Below are 21,597 nucleotides of genomic sequence, written 5' to 3'. Positions count from 1 at the left end.
CCGTGCATGCTAGGCTAGTGCTCTACCGCTGAATTACATATTAGCCCCTCTTGGGATCTTATATGTGAGAGAAAAACACTAGTATGCTGACACTACTATTTTTCAGATTTCTGCTGATAACAGGTAACAATATGGCTGGTAATTTTCTGTAGCCTAAGTTTGGAAAGACTCAGAAAATAAGGTTTATACTTCCCATACAGATTTGGAGAAGTGACTATGAGTCACTTCTCATACTTAGCCTGACTCAGGTATTTTGTTACAGTATCAGAAACAGACTAAAACATATGCCGCAAAGGAAGTCAGCATGGAGGCACAATTACTGCAGGTCAGACAAGCTGGCTCTTCACAATATTAACAGTAGCTGCTGCTGATTGAAGAGACTCAGCCCCTTTATGCTACAATAAACTCGTAGCTTGGAAGAGAGAAGAAAAACCTTCTGAATTAATCCCCCCAAATTTAAATTGATTCAGAAAACTTGGAAGTTACTGAGAAAATCCCCAGTTTGACTAAGATGAAGTTTCTGTCATTAGGCTGAATGGGAATTTGATATAGAAATTAGGTTGTTACAGGAAAATAATGAAAGTTCCTGTTTTAGATCTCTGCTTTGGTGCTGAGAGTCATGGCTGCTACATATAAATTGTTATAATGATGTTGCATCATTCTGAGGAGAATTAGGGGAGAAAGAGATCACTTAATTTGCAACCACTTGACCTAATGATAGTGTAACATAACTGTTGCATTTTCTTCACTTCCAGGAGGAAGAGGAAGTTACTTGCATGAGGTGTACATCGAAATCAAACCCCGGAAGGATGAGTATGTGACATTTTTTTGAGATTGTGTCCACATAGTTATTGTGTCACATTACCTTTAAAAAGCAATTAAACCTTTTTTTGTTCGTTTGTTTTGTTTTTAGGTGGTGGTGGTATTGGTGTTTAAACTTAAGGGCTTTGCCCTTGGCAGGCAGGTTCTCTACCACTTGGGCCATGCTCCCAGCCTTTTTTGCTTTGGTTATTTTTTAAATTTTATTTTATTATTTTTTTGGCAGTTCTGGGTTTGAACTCAAGGCCTTGTGCTTGCTAGCTTGTGCTCTACCACTTCAGCTACTCCATTAGACCTGCTTTGGTTGTTTTTCAGATAGGGTCTTCTTTTTTTGTTGTTGCCTGGTTGGACCACACACTGTGATTTTCCTAACCTCTGCTTCTTGCATAGCTGGGAAGACAGGAGCTTGCCACCACAGACAGCTTATTTGTTGAGATGGGGTCTCACTAACTTTTTGCCTAGATTGGCTTCAAACCAGAATCTTCCCAATCTCTGACTGCTGAGTAGCTGGGATTGTAGAAGTGAGCCACTTAGCCAGGCCTTAAACTTTCAGCTTTTAATTAAAAAAAAAACATTTTTGGCAGTACTGGAGTTTGAACTCAGGCCCTAGTGCTTGCTAGGCAGGTGCTCTACCACTTGAACTATGACCCCAGCCCTCAGCTTTTAATTTTTTTATGGTCAAGTGAAATGTCAAATGTAAATCCTTACTCAGGTCTGTCTGTGTCTTGCTCAGAGGCATGACCAGCAGAAGGCAGTAGGCTGGGCTGGGGCCTGGTGCCCTTTCTGGGTGGAACATGGGTACCTCACCAGGTCCTCCTGTGTGACTACCTTCTACGTCTCAGTCTTGCTCCCCATGGTACTCTCTAATGGCTTTTCATCATATTCTCCATGACCACTATGTCAATAATTACCTTAAAAATCATTGAAAGTCATCTCTTTGGAAGAAAGTGGAGGAAGATGTCAGCAAGAACTGTAAAATTTTGGGCCAGGCATGGTGGTACATGCCTATAATCCCTGCTACTCGGGAGGTAAAGATAGGAGAATCTTGGTCTGAGGCCAATCCTGGACAAAAGTGTGAAATTCTACCTGAAAAATAAACTAAAGCAAAAAGGGCTGGAGTGTGGCTTAAGTGGTAGAGTGCTTGCCTACCAAGTGCAAGGCCCTGAGTTCAAACCCTAATTCTGCCAAAAAAAAAAAACCTGTAAAATTTGAAACCATGGACAGAGAGTTAGTGTTTAGAGTGAGCTGAGAAACGGCCAACTGGTGACATTCTTCCTTGGTGCTGACAGGGTCGGTGCTGGTATCACAGAGGTGGAGCACTAGGGCCTCTGGGGGCTGACTGGCCTTCTCACTGTGGTGGGTTTTGGTTTTTTTGGCAGTACTGGGGCTTTGAACTCTGGGCCTCATGCTTGTTAGGCAAGCACTCTACCACTTGAGCCATTCTGCCGGCCCTTAGCCCCCTCACTGTGAATCAATGCTAATAGGCTTGATCCCTTGACAAGGGCCCCAGAGTTTTTGGGTTTATTATGGAGAAAATTATTGAAATGGGATAGGCAGTACAATCTGAATGGTTAATAAAAAATTGGTTTGTATTGTGTTCATCAGTTATAATAAAATACCTGAGAGAATTTTGAAGAAGAGAGGTTTATTTAGATGTTTCAGTCCATAGTCAGGTGGCCCCATTGCTCTGGGCCTCTGGAGGGGTAGGAGATGACAATGGTGATACACATGGAAGACAAACTGCTCATGACCAGGAAGCAAAGGAGAGAGAGAAGAAGGGGCCAGGATCCCACAGTTCTTTTCCTGGGCACACCCCCAATGACCTAAGGACCTCCCACGAGGCCCCACATCCAAAAGGTTCCTTGATGTCACAGTAGTGTCATCCTAGAGAGCAAGACTTTAACACATGGGCCTTTGAGAGACACTCAGAAGCCAAACTAGCATAGTATAAACAAGTGAAAAACTACAAATGATGATGTAAGTAATAGTATTAAGTAATATTTATTGAGTGCTTATTATGTGTTAGGCACCACGCTAAGTACTTTCCATACATTATCTCACTCAATCCACACATGAGCTCTGAGGGGAGAGGACAAACATTACCCCACTTTATAGACAAAGACGCTAGGGCTTATCGAGGCTATGGCTGCCTGTAGTCACTCAGTTTGTGAGCGACCAAGCTAGGGCTTGAACCTTGGTTCCTCTGGCCTATAGTCAAAGTTCCCAGCAGAAGGGTAGCCATTTAACATCTTTAGCTCCACTGCTGGAGGGAACTCAGTTATGTCATTTGTGGGATGGCACTCACTGGAACCATACTTTCTTACCCCAGCAATTGTTAGGGAGTAACAACTTGATACTTACTCAGGGTCAGACATAGATCTGGCTTCAGATAGCCTTTGGGATGGGGATGGAAGGAGCTCCTGGACGCTTGCTACCCAGAAAGGGCTTTCACAAGGCTCTGCTTATGCAGATGAGGGTGGTGGATCAGGAACGGAAAATGGAGCTCAATAATACTGCCTTATAGAAACCAGACTGTGACATTTTTTCAGTTTATATCATCCGTGGACCATTACAACAAAAGCATTTTCTTACAGATGAAGCTACATACAGCAATATTAATTACAGATATAGCTTGGATTTCTACAGTCCCTTCCCAACAATTTGAGGTGATTCTTGTGATCCTGGAATCTAAATATGGCATCACCATCACATTCTGGACAAAACCAGACATATTGCTAGGAAGGGACGCAAACTTGCAAGATGTCACATGATAGCAGCAACAGGTAGGACAACAAGACCAAATGTTTTCAACTTTCATAAATATGAGGGGATACATCCCCTGATGTTTTTGAACTTTAAAGTTCTTTCCACTGTCAAGGTGTTGGGCAGTCCTTGATGACATTCTCTCTTTCAGACTCTTAACTCTAGAGTTGGCAAATCCGATGTCTTGTCAATCTGCAAGCTTTTCTGTGGGACCATGATTCAGATCACAGCTGTCCATGATTTTCTACATACATATTTTAAAAGAGGCAGCAGATGGGTAGCATAAAGCCTTGGCTTCATCTCTGAGCTGTTGGGTGGGATAGGACATCAGGTATAGATGACAGCAAATCTGCCCATGACACAGTGTTCTGACAACCACAGAAATCCATGACTCTTCTCTTAATTTTAAAGGGAAACTTTAGTCAATTAGTTGTCATTTAAAGCAATGCAACTAAGTTCTGGCATCTGATGTGTCTATTATTCTTCCTTACAGTGATTTCTTATCCCTGTGATTCCAAGAAACCTCTGTAAGTTCTTTCTGGACAGTCTTTCTCCCACGTTAGGAGTGCAGTATGTTTTCTGTGACAGTGCTGCCTCCACCGCTGATGACAAAACTCCGGGACTTGGACATGACGAGGGCTGGGGACAGCTCTTCCCGGTCCCCAGTCTCTGGCTGGAGGTCCCCTCCTATGGGCCCTTGCAGGCCCGTCTCCTGGATGGTCAGTTCTGAGTCTGTGTCCCCGCACTGCAGCGGCAGCAGCGCCTGGTGTTTGGTCAGGGTGTCGTTGCTTTTCTGGGCCTCCAGAGAGTTGTGATGTGTGGAATTCCTGTGAGCCATGGCGTTCTTCTGAGGCTCATCAAAGCTCAGGGAGAAAGTGACTGTGCCACTGCCAAAGATGACCTTCTGCTTGCATCTGGGTTGCTGCTGTGTTGGTGGCTGCTGTGGCTGGAGGGTCAGGGGCTGCTGCAGCTGCTGCTGCTTCTGCCTCTCGGGCTGTGGGAAGGGGTCTTCGCTGTTGCTCTTGCTGCTGATGGAGGAGGAGGGGATGGATCCCGTGGAGCCCCCGAGACTGCTGGACCGCTTGCGGGAGACATTGCTGCGGCGCAGTGTGGCCCGGGCCGCCACCTTGAAAGCGTGAGCAGCGGTACTGCAGCGCACCTCCTCGATGGTGTTCCGGGAAGGTTTGAAGAGGATGATGTACACCTTGTTGAAGAAGATGCATGCCAGCAAGCCAAAGCTGGCTGCCAGGATGGCAATCACCTCCACGGCAGAGACAAACTTGCCGTAGGTGCTGGCATAGGCTGGAATGAAGGAGATCCAGACGATGAAGAAGATGAGCATGCTGAAGGTAATGAACTTGGCCTCGTTGAAGTTCTCTGGCAGCTTCCGGGACTTGAAGGCAAAGAAGAAGCAGATGGCAGCCAGCAGGCAGGTGTAGCCAATCAGGAAGCCCAGTGCCATGAGCGAGCCCTCATGGCATGTGATGAAGATGACCTCATCTTCCAGCTCGTGGTTGCGGTAGCTCGACGGGGGTGCAGTGTACAGCCAGATCACACAGATGACGATCTGCATGAAAGTGCAGAGGAAAACCAGCAGGAACTGCAGGTTAAGACCCCACCACTTGCGGTGGAAGCTGGTGGGGATCTTGGCTTCGAACACCAGGAGGACACGGTTGGTTTTCACCAGGATGCATGAGATGCAGAGCACGAAGCTGATGCCAAAAGCTGGCTGGCGCAGGCGGCACGTCCAGTCCTGGGGTTCCCCGATGAAGAACAGGGAGCTGGAGAAGCAGCAGAGCAGGGAGAAGAGAAGGAGGTAGGAGAGTTCTCGGTTGGTGGCCTTGACGATGGGTGTGTTGCAGAACTTGATGAAGACGCCCAGCACAAAGGCTGTCAGGAAAATGCCTAGCACGGCAAAGAGGGTGAGTGCTATCCCAAAGGGCTCAGTCCACGATAGAAACTCAATCTCCTTGGCAATGCAGGAAGTGTGGTTTTCATTGGACCAGAAGTCATCTGGACACTTGTCACAGGCACTGGCATCTGTAAAATGCCCCAGTAGAGAGTCCATTACTGTGTGGCATAGATCAACATCTGGGAATGTATATGGAAGTGAGGGCATGTAAGTTATTGGAGGTGGTCACTTTTTATTTTGTTTATTGGTAAAATCACTGTGATTTTACACTATGAAAAATATGTGCCTTTGGCCAGGCATGGTGGTATGTGCCTATAATCCTAGCATTTGTGAGGCTGATGCAGGAGGATTGTGAGTTTGAGGCCAGCCTAGGCTACATAGTGAAACCCTGCCTTAACTTTCCCTAAAACTCCCAAAAAAGTGCCTCTGACAGTTCTGTTATTTTGTTTTTTCTTTGCACACTTGTGGGGCACATGTTTCCTTTCACATTGTTGGCCGATGGTTTGTATCAGAGACTGCTCTGCATTTCACAGGTCAGGCATGATCCACTGACTCTTCACAAGAGACAGGAGCTCTGTCTGACTTATATTGTGTTTAAAATAAATTTTATTATTTAAGGTTTGCAATCTGATGTTGTGAGAGACATACAGACAGTCAAATGGTTACTATAGCGCAGCAGAGTAATGTGTCCATCATCTCATAAATAGCCTGATTTATCTTGGATACATGGAGGGAATTTTTGGAGATGCCAGAGCAGGTGTCCTTTTCAGTGTCCTCTGCACATGATCAGTGTTTCCCTTTCCCATCCCCATCCACACGCACGGCTTTCCAATGAGGGGTGCTGCAGATTCACTCAGGCAATGAGTGTTTACTAAGTCTCTGCCATGTGCAGTTTTGGTCAGGGAAGAGGGTGTAGGTTTCACATTTAGAGATGTGGATGAGATCCTGGCTATGCCATGTACTCGCTGTGTGGCTTTGTTCAGGCTCTTTAACCTCTCTGTGCCTCAATTTTCTCATTTGTAAGATGGAAGCAATAATAAGCCCATTTTTGAGGTGAAGATGAAATAATAACAATTTCAGTTAATATTTATAAGGCGCTTCCAATATGTTAGTCAGTTTTATTTAACAAATATTTATCTACCACTTACCACATGCTTTGCTAATATTAACTTCTATAAGTCTCAAAAATCTATAAGACAAGTTTAATTGTTATCCTCACTTTACAAGAACTCGAGTCACAGGAAAAACATAAGTAAGAAGCAAACACAGTGCCAGACATGAGTGGGCAAATCCTATTAATTTGAAGCTGGAACAGATGGCTCTTTGTCTACTAAGAGCCACTGAACTCTAAGAAAAGGGAAATGCTGTTGGAGAGCAGTGTCCCAGTGAGAGAAAGATTTGTGACTGGTGAGCTAATAAGCTCTTATCATATTAAAAAGACCTCTGATGTTTCTCTTCTATTCCTCCTTGTGCCTAGCACAGCACGATGCTCAGACATGCCCTTGTTAAATAAGAAATGGACTAAGAATCTCAGCCCAGTCCTTCTGTGGGCTTCACTGACCCCAGGGCCCTGATATGGTTCAAGCCCTGCACAGGGTCTTTTAGGGGCTGTTCCTTTACCTGTCTCATCGCTGTATTCCCCATCAGGGCACTCCACACACTCAAAGCAGCAGGTCGGCTCCCCCTCAATGATCCCCTTCCTGGTCCCTGCCAGGCAGTCTCGGCTGCAGTTGGAGAAGGGCACCTGCAGGGAAGAGAGCACAAAAGAGAGTGGCTGTGGCTGGGGGTCAAGGGTCAGTCCTATAGCAGCTTTGATATATGCAAGGGGAGGAATATGGGAACCAGAATTCTGAGCTATTCCAGGCAGAAGGAGGGCCAGGGCCCTTAGCCCTGTTCCTGGTGAAAGCAAGAGACGCTGTGGGCAAGTGTATACACACACACACACACACACACACACACACACACACACACACGTGCAGCTGTGTATACATGCACACACACAAACATCGATGGGACTCTGATGATGGTTAAGAGTCTATACAGTGACAGAAATCCTATTTAAATAATCCCCTCTCCCTTCCCTCCAGCTCACAGAATGAGGCACCTGTCTCTTCTTCATAGATAGGAAAGTTTGAGACCAACTGAAAGAAACAGAATGTGGGCCTACACACAGAGGGTCAGTCACAGGGGGAGGTACTGAAACAAGGAGAAATTTGTTTAAGAATGAGACTCTGAAGTTAACCATAAATTAAAATTCCTGCATCTTAATTTTAAATTTTATAGAGTCACTTCTGAGAGCCTTGCAACAGCTCAGTGAGGCACGTGATAGGCCTAGAAGAATCAAAAGAAAATGGACAAGAAAGCGGCATCAGGTAGCAACTAGCCAGAGAAAGACTTCGGGGGCTGTGTTAACATCAGATAACATATTATTTATAATTTCCTTAGTCAACTTTAGGAAGTTTGGTTAATCTTTATCCTTCCTTCTTCCCATCATTACTTGTCCATGTTTGAATCACTTCTCATCATTTTTAATGTCTACATTCAAAGTAAAAGCCAGAGCTGGGATAATAACCTCCACCTAACTCTGTGCTTCCTTCTACTCTTTACTCCTGCCTCCACCATGCATTCATTCCTGACATGATAAAGTAAGGAAGATATCAATCTGACCAACTATCAGAGAATAGGAAAACAAGGGTAAATTTCTAACTCATTCTTGTAAGGCCAACACAATAACCTTGAAACCCAAACCAAACACAAACAGTATAAAAAAGAAAAACATTACAGGCACATTAGTTACTTTAGGTTTTCTTCAGAAGCTGAATATAAGTAGAGGATTTGTGTGCAAATGATTTATAAAGACAGTTGTCCCAACAGGAATGGGCAAGAATGGAGGTGTAAGACATAGAAAGGGAGAAGGATTAGCAGGGGTTTGATCTCAAGCCAAGTCCATCAAGGATAGTTTCTTCATTATCCCACAGGGGACCCCTGGACTCAGAGCGTCCTGACTTAAGAAGTAACTAGGGTCTCATACATCCACATTGCTTATTGGTTAAGGCTCATTGTAAGGTAATGTAAATTCCTAGGTTCTTCTACCTCTCTGAGTCTGTGGGCAAAGTGCATTTCATTACCCTGAAGCCAGTCTTCTGATAAACAACCATGTATCCTGGTTACTGGAAGCAAAACAGTCTGGTAGTTCTGAATAAATCATCTGAGGGGCCTGGAAAGAGCTCCACTATTTTCCATTACTTGAAAATAGATGAAAAATACTAAAACAACTAGCAAACATAAAAAGACATAAGAAAAAAAGCACACCATAGCCATGTTGGGTTTATGCCAGGAATGTAAATAGGTTTAATATTTGAAAAATCTACAAGCTGGGTGTGCTTATTGTCTCAGCTACTCAGGAGACTGGGGGAGGAAGACTTCCTGAGCTCAGAAGTTCTAGATCAGCCTGGGCAACATAGTGAGATCTCATCTCAAAAAAGTTACAGTTAATATCATTCTATATGAGAAAATATTAAAAGCATTTCTTTTAAAACAAGAATGCCTACTATCACCACTATTATTTAATATTATATTTGAGGTCCAAGCTAGTGGAATAGGCAGGGGAGAAAAGGGTAAATATATTGAGATGGACTAAATAAAACAGTTATTATTTATAGATGACATGATTTCCATATAGAAAACCTCAAAGAACTACCAAATTATTAGAAATAATTGGAAAACAACCCAAGGCTAAAACACTACAGACTGCTAATGTTCCTACCAGCTTCATTAGTTTTCTTACACAAAAACATTTGACCTCTTGTTATATGCTTTTGGAAGATTTCTAGGTCCTTTAAGTGATTGTATTTGACAGTTTTGCCCAATTTTTTTGTCCATTATAGAAATTCTGCTTCTGTTTCATCATTTCATCATGCTGGGTAACTGATTAATTGCTCTAGAAATTTATTAGTTATTGACTACCTAATGGTCTATATATTTTAGAGATAGTAAATATATAAGAATGAAGTCTTTCTTGCAAGAACATGTTAAAGGTAGAAATCAGGTCTTACTCACTTTGTAAGTCTAGTTATAAAACCTTGAGTAGTGATTGATATATAGTAAGGCTTATATTTTTCCAAAATGGCTCTTTAATAAGTTTCTCCTCTACCTACCTACCTAAGACAAGTAAAAAAGTTAAAATCACAAAAACAATCAAATCATTTCCAATTTTTCTAACAGAAAAGAAACAACTGTCTTGATAAAGGAGTTAATGAAACTTGAAGAGTTGATTAACATTATCTTCTAGTGAATGAGGATTAGAAAGGGGTCTGGTGATTGCTGAGGGTCTCATCACCCTAAGAAGGAAAGGGAAGGGAATGGTGAAAAATAATTCACATTGGTACCACACCTGGTGACAAGGCACTCAGGGGTATTCCCTCGAGTCTTCTTCATTTACCAACCCATTTGATCATTGGATGAAAGCATGGATCCTGTGTCCTACCTAAGCCCACATTAGGAATCCTTCTAAAGTTTCCTTATTAAAGAACAGTGCTTGCCATATCCTTTAGGAAGGCAAAATTCCTTTCTATTTGTAGATTTATAAAGTTCTTGTTTTAATTTGCAAGGGTGTTGAATGTTACTAAATACTCCCTGTATTTACTGATATTGTTACTTATTTTGTTAATGTGATAAGCTGTACTTACTAAGTTTGTAATGTTTAACTATCATTACATTCCTGTAAGTTCACTGCCAACTCTACACAGTTATTGTGTATTATATATTTTATACATTGCTAATCTAGGTTTGATGGTAGTTTATTTAGGATTTTAAAATCTATGTTTAATAAGATTGCAAGTTATTCAAAACACTGGCCTATAAGTACCTATGCTTATATTACTCTTGTCTGTTTTTTTGGTACTGAGATATTAGCTTCATAAAATGAGTTTAGTAACTTCCTTTTTGATTTATTTTTGGCTGTAAGTGCCAAAAATCTCAAAATAACAATGCTCCAAAACATTGCAATGTATTTATCTTTTCTATAACTATCTGGGAATGTGGTCCAGGACAACAGAGCATTCCATGGTGTTGGAAACCTGGGCACTTTTTACTTTATCTTTCTGACATGTTAGGTGTTTGCCTCATGGTCCTCGATGATGGTGTCTAGTTTCTGGAAGACAAGACAGAGGGCGGAATGAAGAGAACAAAGGACACTTGTAGATACTTTCTTAAATAATATTTCCAGAAACCATCACATAAAATTGCCACTTTCTATCCCAGTCTTCAGGACTTAGTCACAGAGCCACACTTAGCAAAACAGGAGGCAGGTGATCGTCATCGTTATTCTGGGTGGTCATGTGTCCAGTTAAAATGGAGTTCTATTATTAAAGAAAAAGGGGAGCATAAAAACTGGCAGGCCTTTAGCAGCCTCTTCAGCTGTGTCTCTTTTTCTTTCCTTCATAATCGTTAAGGAGCAGGTTTAAGGCCACATAGTGATCCAGTTCGAGAGCTGAGGTTCACATCCAGGTCAGTCTCCAAAGTCTACACTTTTCACTATAGTAAACCTGGATATATTCTAATCAAGGATTAGAAAAATGTCACCTCTGAGTCCTCTTGCTAATTCTTTGGCATCCATCAGCTAAGGAAAATTCCTGTCACCTTAAGAGTGGCTTGAGGCAACTACTAGGAAAATCCACTGTGCAAAAAGCTATCAAGTATCTATCTCTAAGTCTCCCAACAGCCTTATTAAAGATGTCTGTCCAATTCTGGCCAAGGAAGCTCCTCTGAACCCCAAGATCCAAATGCATATGTTTCTTTTCTTACTTGTTACAGCAAAACAAAGAAATAATTATTGGCAGAGAGTATAGAGGATGAAACACTGAAGTCAGAATTGGGTCCTTAGAGTCTGGTCTCAGCCCTTACAGTGACCATCCATCTGGCCTAGAAAGTCAATTTTTCAGCCCTAAGTCTCAGTGTCATCAATTTCAAATTGTCACCAAGTGATGTGTTTGTAAGTAAATGGAAAAGATTGACTAAGGTGCTATGATGCTAACAGTCTCAATGGTAGAGCACCTACCTAGCACGCATGAGGTCCTAAGTTTGATCCCCAGCTTCACAAAAAAAGGAAAAAGATATAGTGCTATACAAATACTATTTATATGCAGGAGGGGTGATATCAATAGCAAGTTGTTGTGAGATATGTGGAGAATTTATTAATAATTTATAGTTAAATATAGATGGTATTTTTATGGTCATTTCTACAAAATATTTCAGAAAAGGAAGGGGTTAGAGATTAGACCCTAAGACTTGTTGACTAGCTCTCTCTCTCTCTCTCTGTCTCTGTGTGTGTGTGCCATGTCTTCAGCCCTTCAAAGTGCTAGCTTTGGGGTAATGTTTCTACAGAAATTTTAAATTTAATTTATAACCCTGTGAACTGAGTAGGAATAGGAAATAGCTTCCATGCAGGTGGTGAGAGGAGACATGCTCCAATTACAGGTAACTGATGATGTGCATTAATGGGGGTGAAAGATAAGCTAGATGATCAATGGTGGTGAATAGCTGACTAGTTTAGACTCCAGTAAGTTGAAATGTGTGACAGTTTAGACAAGGGTACAATTATTAGGCATGGAAATATAATATCTGGAACCCCAAACCCCCATCTAGAAAATTATGTTTGTAATTAAGACCTCTGAGGTAGAACAAAGACTTGCACACTATGCATGGGATTCGTTGTTACAGGAGAACTTCCCATCCTATATGTTGGGAAACTGAAATCATAGCATTTCATCAGATACTAACTAATACCCAAGAAGCTTTTGGTAACAAAATAAAGTTGGTCATGTTACAAAAAATGGTCTGAGATGCTCAAAGATGGTAAATGAAAGGCAAATACAGAGAAATTTGGTGGATCTCAGCCTGATTCTCTGGGAGAGTTAAGAAGGATGCCTGGTCCAGGGTCTGTTGGGGTTCTGCATCCTGCTGCATCCTAGAACCACAGCATGGTCATCATTTCAGCACATCTCATGTCTTTCCCTGGAGTTTACCTTCACTGATTATTCTGGTTATTCATTAGGCTTCTAAATGCAGTGCTATGTGGGGAAATGAGCCCTAGCAAGAGTCATGAGCATCCTCCTCTTTGCTTCAGGTCTCCCTTTGTAGGAGAATAAATGAACCTTTTGACTTATGGGCAGTTCTGAGCTATTTAGATGACAGGAAACCATCTCTGTGTGAAATGTCACTGGTGATAACAGAAAGTGCCTTATCCTGAATCATCCAGCTCTGTTTTGGTCTCAGTGTCTCTATAGCTGTTTCTGGAAAATGGGGTAAGTGGAAAACCTTTGTTATGTAAGATTATCCCATGCATGCAGGACATTTAGCATCCCTGACCCTCAAGTGCTGAAAGCCATTAGTACTTCCTGGTCATGTGACAACCTAAAATAGCCATCCCCTCCACTCTCAAGCTCATCTACCCTGCCCAAGTTAGATAGGATCTCCTCCTTGATCCCAGTTCAGAGCCACTGACTAGAGAGATGCTTATATTTGCATAAAATATTTTGCTCTGGTTGGGGCAAGATTTAACCAGGAAAACTTTGACTAGCCAGGGGAGATATTTGTAAAAAGTAAAAATTTTACAATATAATAAGAAGACATGGAGCCCAGGTTCCCTGGCTTCTTCTCTGTACACTAAACACTTATGGAGTTCACAGGAGCCCTGGATGTGCAGAGTAGGGGAGTCAAGGACAGGACTCATCATTTTGGTAGTCCAAGGGGAAGACCAAGGCCCTTCCCAAGGCCAGCATGGTTTCTTGCCCAGGGTGGTGGCATCTGTTGTTCTGACGGACAACACATACCTCCCTGGAAAACCCGCTCCACAGGATCTTCTCCTCATTGATGAAGAGTCTTTCTCCCTTCTTGGCATAGACATTGTAATACCCAACTTCCTTAAACACGATGGAGCCGTCCTCTGGGGAGAGATGCCAATTGATGATGGAATAGTTCCCCACCAGGTCACCACACTCGTCAAAAGTCACCTGCTCCCCCATGTTGTTGGTAAAGTTTAGATGCCGTAGGTGCTTCAGGACCTAAAGAGGAACAGAGATGAATGAATATAATCTATGGCTCTGCCACTTATGGCTATGCAGGTTGTATACTGTGCAAGAACAGTAAACTATCTTGTTGAAGAAGAGAAAGAGAGAAGGATATATCTCTCCTGGCCACCAGCTAAGCAGGAGCCAATCAAAAATCATTTTCTTATTTCCATTAAAAAACTCATTGTATGTACAAGACAAGGTTTGTACACTGTGGTGATTCAGCTTGATCCAACTGCAGCCATCTTGAATCTTAACTGCCAGGATTACTCCTTCATAGCCCTACTTTGTTTTTCCACATGGTTTCCCAGCATACTAAAAGTAGACAAAACCATTGGTGTGGTCTGTGGAGCTTTATGACTGGACACTGGTGCTGTCAGTGCCAGGATGTGCCTTATAAACCAGGTGCATTTTGCCTTGTATGAAGTCATTTTTAATTTGACCATTTTATAAACCACCCCCATTCAGACCCAAATTGTGGGGATCCATTGATCTTGCTGCCACCAAGGATTATGCTTCTGCAAGTAAGTCTCCAATAACTGCACTCTGAAATCCTGGACCTATTGGCCTTTCTTTAGTTCATGGCCCCTTGAAATATATACACTGGGACCAGACTGGAACTGTAAACTCTTGGGACAAATCAACCAGCAAATATTTTTAGAATATTCACTGTGTGTTCTGAGTTGTGCCACAGAAATATAATACATTATTATTATTATATGTCCTTGCAGAGTTTACGTATAGATTAGAGGGATAAAATGTAAGACACAATGTAAGACATAAATATTCATGAAACACCAAACTGTACAAGTTGATTACACAAATATATACACAATATAGTTAAGGGCTAAGTACAGAGAATTTCAGGTAAGAGGGAAATGAAAAGGGGCTGAAATAGTCAATGTGGGCTTTGTACTGGCAAAGGGTAGAGGGAAGGAAGATATTAAAAATGGTGGGAACAGGCTAGGTGAAGCCTGTAATCCTAGCTACATGAGAGGCAGAGATCAAGAAGTTTGCAGTTGAAGGCCAGCCTGAGCAAAAACTTCACAAGAGAGGGGAATTCCAAGATGGCGGCTAGAGGTAGGAAGCAGAAAGCAACCCTCCTATAGTGAAATCTTGGAGAGATGCTGGAGACACACTTTGCAGGCATAATCACTGAGAAAAGGCATAACTTTGACCCCTCCACACCTCCAGCTGGTGCAGAGAATCTCCACTCCACGTTAAACGGAGAAACGAGGAGGGCCCCTGGGGCGGCCAGTGGCCGGCGCCCATACGGCTTGGGAAGAGGCGAACCAGGTGAGCTTCGCAGTACCGCGGTACTCCCACAGACAAGCCTGGGCCAGAGCAGCATAGCCCCCTGGACAGACTGACCTCCACCCGGGGAAAAAAAAAAGAGAAACTGAGTAATAAGCAATAAGAACAGTTAAGACACACTGGAAAGAGGGTGGGGCGCCCTGAGCGCTGAAGATTGGGGGAAGGGAATCCTTCCCGGGACTGTAAATAAACAAGCCAGGCGGGCCAGAGAGCCTCTGGCGGGAGCAGGGCACGCGCCCAGCAACCAGGAGCGGGGAAGCTTGTGAGAGGAGGGAAGACCCACTTCCCACGTGAACTGTAAACAAACATGGCGGCCGGCAGGAGCAGAAGCACCGCCCAGTAAGCAGGAGCAGGAAAGCTTCTGAAAATGGCAGTGGGAGGAAAACTTCAGAGGAGAGGGGGGAAGACCCACCTCCCACATGAGCTGTAAATAAACACGCAGGCCTGACAACACGGGGGCAGTGTCACCTTTCCCAGTGCTTGGAAAGGGGAAAGCCTGTAGCAGAGGCTCCTGCACAGGAGAACTCTGAGCAAACAAAGCCTGTGGGACCAGGTGAGTGCTAGCTCACCCCAGAGACCTGCATAAATAACGCCACCAGCTGCAGGCTGAGAGCAGCAGGCAGGCAAGCCACAGTTGCAGATACCACTATCAGAACTGTCTCCAGATGCTTTTTTTTTCTTTTTCTCCCTACCTTTGATGAGAGAACAACCGAATTACACCTGCAAGCCGAAAAACTTACTTAAACTGTATTGCATTTGAACTGGGGACACTTGGTGGGGCTTTTGTGTGTGTGTGTGTGTGTGTGTGTGTGTGTGTGTGTGTGTGTGTGGTGTGTAGTTTTGTTCTACTTTATGCATCCCCTTTGATGAGACAACTACAGAACAACATCTGAGGCACCAACTCCAGGACTGGAGATTGAGACGGACACCCAAATTATTAAGACTGAAACTGCATTGCATATAAACTTGGAAGTTTTTTGGTTTTTTTTTTTTAATTTTCTATTTTCCATTTTAATTTAATTCATGTTTATATATAGATATTACTTTCATTTACTTATTTTTTATTTTTTTATCTTTGACTTTCAATCCTCTCTCTGTCTCTCTAATGTCTGTTCAGCTTACTGTTGATTAGTACATTAATACTCCCTGTTTATACCTTTGAAATTCTCTTGTCTGATACCCTGTTCTGCTTTCTCCCTCTTGTCTGTATATTTGTTTTCCCCTTTTCTTTAACTTCTTGCTTTCCATCTCAGCTCACTCTTCCATTCTAAATATTACCATTGTTATTATTACAAGCTAGAAAATACTTAATTGCACACAGTACAAGGACAGTAACAACACCAAGGACAATGACGGGAAGACCAGAAAAAACAGGGAAACCAGTTTCCCCACAGCAAAAAATTAGTGCAGGAACCAGAGGGGAATGAAGAGAACAGAAACTCAGATCCAGACTCCAACAAAATGAAGATAAACTATGCCAAAGGACCCAATGAAGCCCACAAGAATAATTTAAAAGAAGACATACTACAAGTACTCAATGAGAATTTTATAGAGATGATACTGGATAGGGTCAACCAAAATGTACAGGAGACACTCAAGAAATTCCAAGGCAACAAAAATAGAGAATTTGAAAAAGCAAAAGAAGAAATAAAGGAAACCATAGAAGCACTGTATAAATACCAAAGTGAAAGAGAGAACACAATGAATAAATGGATAAATGAACTCAGGACAAAAATAGACAACATTAAAGAGGAAAACTGCCAGGATATGGAAAACCTCAGAAAAAAGAACGAAACAGAATTGCAAAACAAAACAGAAGGCCAATCCAGAAGAATAGAACAAACAGAAGACAGAATCTCAGAACTTGAAGATGAAATGGTAATTAAAGGAAAAACCGAAGAACTATTAATTAAACAACTCAAGACCTGTGAAAAGAAAATGCAAGAACTCACCGACTCCATCAAAAGACCAAACTTGAGAATCATGGGCATTGAAGAAGGAGAAGAGGTGCAAGCGAAGGGAATGCGTAATATATTCAACAAAATAATAACGGAAAATTTCCCAAATCTAGAGAAAGATATTCCCATACAAATGCAAGAAGCCTCCAGGACACCAAACAGACCAGATCAAAATAGAACTACTGCACGACATATCATCATTAAAACAACAAGTTCAGAAACTAAGGAAAGAATATTGAAGGCTGCAAGAGAGAAAAAACAAGTAACATACAAAGGTAAACCCATCAAAATCACAGCAGACTTCTCAACAGAAACATTAAAAGCAAGAAGAGCGTGGGGTGAGATCTTCCGGGCACTGAATGAAAATAACTTCAACCCCAGGATACTCTACCCAGCAAAGCTATCATTCAAAATAGATGGAGCAATAAAAGTCTTCCATGATAAGCAGAAACTAAAACAATATGTGACCACAAAGCCACCATTACAAAAGATTCTGCAAGGGATCCTGCACACAGAAAGTGACACCCAACTTAACCATGAAAAGGCAGGCAGCACCAAACCACAGGATAAGAAAAAGCAAGACAGTAGAGAGTAACATCAAGTTAGGTAAACATAATCAAACCTTCAAACAACTAAGATAACTAAATGGCAGGAATCACCACATACCTATCAGCACTAACACTTAATGTTAATGGACTTAATTCACCCATCAAAAGACACCGTTTGACAAAATGGATTAAAAAAGAAGATCCAACAATTTGTTGCTTACAGGAGACTCATCTCACCTACAGAAATAAGCATATGCTTAGGATGAAAGGCTGGAAGAAGATTTACCAAGCCAATGGCCCCTGAAAACAAGCAGGAGTAGCAATACTTATCTCTGACAAAGTAGACTTCAAACCTACATTGATCAAATGAGATAAAGAAGGACATTCCATACTAATAAAAGGGGAAATAGACCAAAAGGAAATAATAATCATCAATCTGTACGCACCCAATGTCAACGCACCCAATTTCATCAAACATACCCTGAAAGACCTAAAAGCATATATAAACGCCAACACAGTGGTTGTGGGAGACTTTAACACTCCATTATCATCAATAGATAGGTCATCCAAACAAAAATTCAATAAAGAAATCCAAGATCTAAAATATGGAATAGATCAAGTGGACCTAGTAGATGTCTACAGAACATTTCATCCAACCTGTACACAATATACATTCTTCTCAGCAGCCCATGGAACCTTCTCCAAAATAGATCATATCCTAGGGCACAAAGCAAGCCTCAGCAAATATAAGAAAATAGAAATAATACCGTGCATACTATCTGACCACAATGCAGTAAAAGTAGAACTCAACAACAAAAGTAAAGACAAAAAACATGCAAACAGCTGGAAACTAAATAACTCATTACTTAATGAAGAATGGATCATCGATGCAATAAAAGAGGAAATTAAAAATTTCCTGGAAGTCAATGAAAATGAAAACACAACCTACCGGAACCTATGGGATACAGCTAAGGCAGTCCTGAGAGGAAAGTCCTGAGAGGAAAGTACCCAAAGCTGGTACTTTGAGGAGATTAATAAAATTGATGGATCTCTAGCCAAACTGATCAAGAGAAAGGAAAAAGATGCATATTTCCAATATGTGGATGGGGGAAATGATATCATGATAGGTACTGCAGACATTTATAAAGATAGTCTGATGGGGAAAAAGGAACCCTCATACACTGCTGGTGGGAATGTAAACTAGTACAACCACTCTGGAAAAGAATTTGGAGGCTACTTAAAAAGCTAGACATTGATCTACCATTTGATCCAGCAATACCACTCTTGGGGATATACCCAAAAGAATGTGACACAGGTTACTCCAGAGGCACCTGAACACCCATGTTTATTGCAGCACTATTCCCAATAGCCAAGTTATGGAAACAGCCAAGATGCCCCAGCACTGACGAATGGATTAAGAGAATGTGGTACCTATACACAATGGAATTTTATGCAGCCATGAAGAAGAACAAAATGTTATCATTCGCTGGTAAATGGATGGAATTGGAGAACATCATTCTGAGTGAGGTTAGCCTGGCCCAAAAGACCAAAAATCGTATGTTCTCCCTCATATGTGGACATTAGATCAAGGGCAAACACAACAATGGGATTGGACTTTGAGCACATGATAAAAGCGAGAGCACACAAGGGAGGGGTGAGGATAGGTAAGACACCTAAAAAACTAGCTAGCATTTGTTGCCCTTAACGCAGAGAAACTAAAGCAGATACCTTAAAAGCAACTGAGGCCAATAGGAGAAGGGGACCAGGAACTAGAGAAAAGGTGAGATCAAAAAGAATTAACCTAGAAGGTAACACCCACGCACAGGAAATCAATGTGAGTCAATGCCCTGTATAGCTATCCTTATCTCAACCAGCAAAAACCCTTGTTCCTTCCTATTATTGCTTATACTCTCTCTACAGCAAAATTAGAAATAAGGGCAAAATAGTTTCTGCTGGGTATTGAGGGGGTAGGGGGAGAGGGTGGGGGCGGAGTGGGTGGTAAGCCCATTAGGGCTTTCTGGCCACTTCTCTGAGACCACAGACCTCCCTTTATGTATGCACTGCCTTACTGTCATCGACTTAACTTCCCTCTCCTCAGAATGCCTTTGTCCTACTCTTTCTTTATGTATTTAGTCAACATGTATTTATTCAGTGACAACTTTGGGCCAAGCAGGCACTGTTTATATAAGACACAGAATAATATCGAAGATAGACAGGGAGACATTTAATCTACTCCAACCTGGTCAGTTATGTCCACTCTCAATTATCTGCACACTATTCTGTTTGGTTATGACCTAGGTGTTAGGATATGTGAACACTTGAAGCTCAAGACTCTGCATTTTTGTGTCTTCTCTTGGAAACCATCCCCTGACCTGCCAGCCTCTCAGGAGCTACAGAGCATGTGTCCAGAGGGACACACTGGCTATGGGACTCTTAGGGTAACTTTGGTCTCATTAGGGAGCAGACAATATGGAGCAGATGTGGGTTTTCTTATTAGCTAGCTATATGGCTGAGAAATAATTTTAGTCATTCTGGGTCTTTCTTCTTCTCATCTACAAAATAATAGTACTCAAGATTAATATTTAGAGGCTGGTCATGGTGGAACATGCCTATAATCCCAGCTACTTAGGAGGCAGAGATAGGAGGATTGGAATTTGAGGCCAGTCCAGGCAAAAGTTAATAAGACCCTATGTCACAAATAAGCCAGGGATGGGGATTCACAGGTGTAATCCCAGCTACTTGGGAGGTGGAGATAGGAGGATCACAGTCTGAGGTTGGCCCAGGCAAAAGCACAAGACCCAATATGAAAAAACAAAGCAAAACCAAAGAACTAGGGGTGTGGCTCATGTGGTAGAGTGGCAAGTGTGAGGTTCTGAGTTCAATTTCCAGTACTACCCTCCTGCAAAAGACTAATATTTACTAAACACTCTTACACACTCTATACATATTAACCAATATTATCCTCATAATAAACTGATAAGTCTCATGATCTCTGTTTCTCAGGTGAGGAAAGTGAGGCACAGGTACATTGAGTGAACGTCTAAGGTTAGAGAGCTATTTTGTGGCAAGTGGAATTGAGACCAGCTCAGTCTGTCTACATTACAAACGTCTCAACTGTTTCGCTCCATCACCTGGTCATACACAGGAGCAGATTAGACAGTCCATTAGGTTGCTCATCTCTACTTCAACAAATCAACTAGTGTAAAACTTAGGTTGAGAAGATGGACATCGTTTAAAAATGGAGTGGAGTAACCCAAGAGGCCATAATAGGAAAAATGGTCCAAAATGAATAACATCCTGATCTCCACTCATAGCCCATAGTTTCCCACTGTGGGGAACTTTTTGTTAACTTTTAAAAATTTCAGTCTACTTCACTGAGGTATAATTTACATAAGACAAAGTGGACTCATTTAAGTGTATAGTTCTGAGTTTTGACAAAGATACATGCCTTTTAAATAGCACCGCCATCACCCCAAATGGTTCCATGATGCCCCTCTCAAGTAAATCTCCATCCTTTCACAGCCCACCATTGATCTGCTTTCTCTCTCTCACTGGAAAGAGAATATCACATGCATGGAATCAGGCCATATGCACTCTGTCTTCTTTTTTAATATGATGTTTTTGTGATTCATCTATCTTGTGTTTTTCTTTGTATTTGACATTTCTTCCAAGGAAGAGATCCTTCTCCATACCTACAAATCCTATCTATTCTTTAAGACCCATTTCAGATGACATTTAAAATTTTCTTCTTTACTTCAGATCCTAACCTGAATGATTTTGTGTTTCATCTTCATAGAAGATAGGTAAATAAAATTATGTGGGTCTGGAACACACTTTAGTCAAAATTTGTACCTTATTAATTAAAAATCAATTATTTGCATACAAAGTCCAATATGTAAGTCATCTCTTTAAGTATCATTAAAATTTTGGCATGTTGACTTGCAAATTTCGTATTTAAGCACTTTGATTTCAGCGTATTTTCTTGCCTTTAAGTCGCATAACAGGGAAGAAGGAAATGAAAATCCTTTTACCCTTAAGAGCAATGGTAGTTCGAGGGGTGAATGTGACCAAAGTATATTATATGTGTTGTATGGAAATATCACAGTGAAGTGCCTTTGTATAATTAATGCACACCAATTAAAAAGAGAAAAAAAAAAAGCCAGGTACTGGTGGCTCACACCTGTAATTCTAACTACTCAGGAGGCAAAGATCAG

At 41.8% G+C, this 21,597-nt stretch overlaps 1 protein-coding gene across 2 annotated transcripts in view; it reads right to left on the bottom strand.

Annotated features, from left to right (window-relative positions):
• Positions 1–2,447: 2,447 nt before the first annotated feature.
• Positions 2,448–21,597, bottom strand: part of Casr (calcium sensing receptor) — a 71,326-nt gene continuing 52,176 nt past the window's right edge. For both annotated transcript variants that reach the window (XM_074073269.1, XM_074073270.1), the window contains 3 exons: positions 13,327–13,557; positions 7,115–7,238; positions 2,448–5,622 (listed from right to left, as the gene is read on the bottom strand). In XM_074073269.1, the coding sequence (XP_073929370.1) occupies positions 4,142–5,622; positions 7,115–7,238; positions 13,327–13,557 (1,836 nt within the window). In that variant the 3' untranslated portion in view covers positions 2,448–4,141. The remainder of the gene's footprint in view (positions 5,623–7,114; positions 7,239–13,326; positions 13,558–21,597) is intronic.

This window comes from Castor canadensis, chromosome 5 (genome assembly GCF_047511655.1).
Source record: "Castor canadensis chromosome 5, mCasCan1.hap1v2, whole genome shotgun sequence".
Taxonomy (NCBI): Eukaryota; Metazoa; Chordata; class Mammalia; order Rodentia; family Castoridae; genus Castor; species Castor canadensis.
This window is presented reverse-complemented; position numbering and strand designations above follow the sequence as displayed.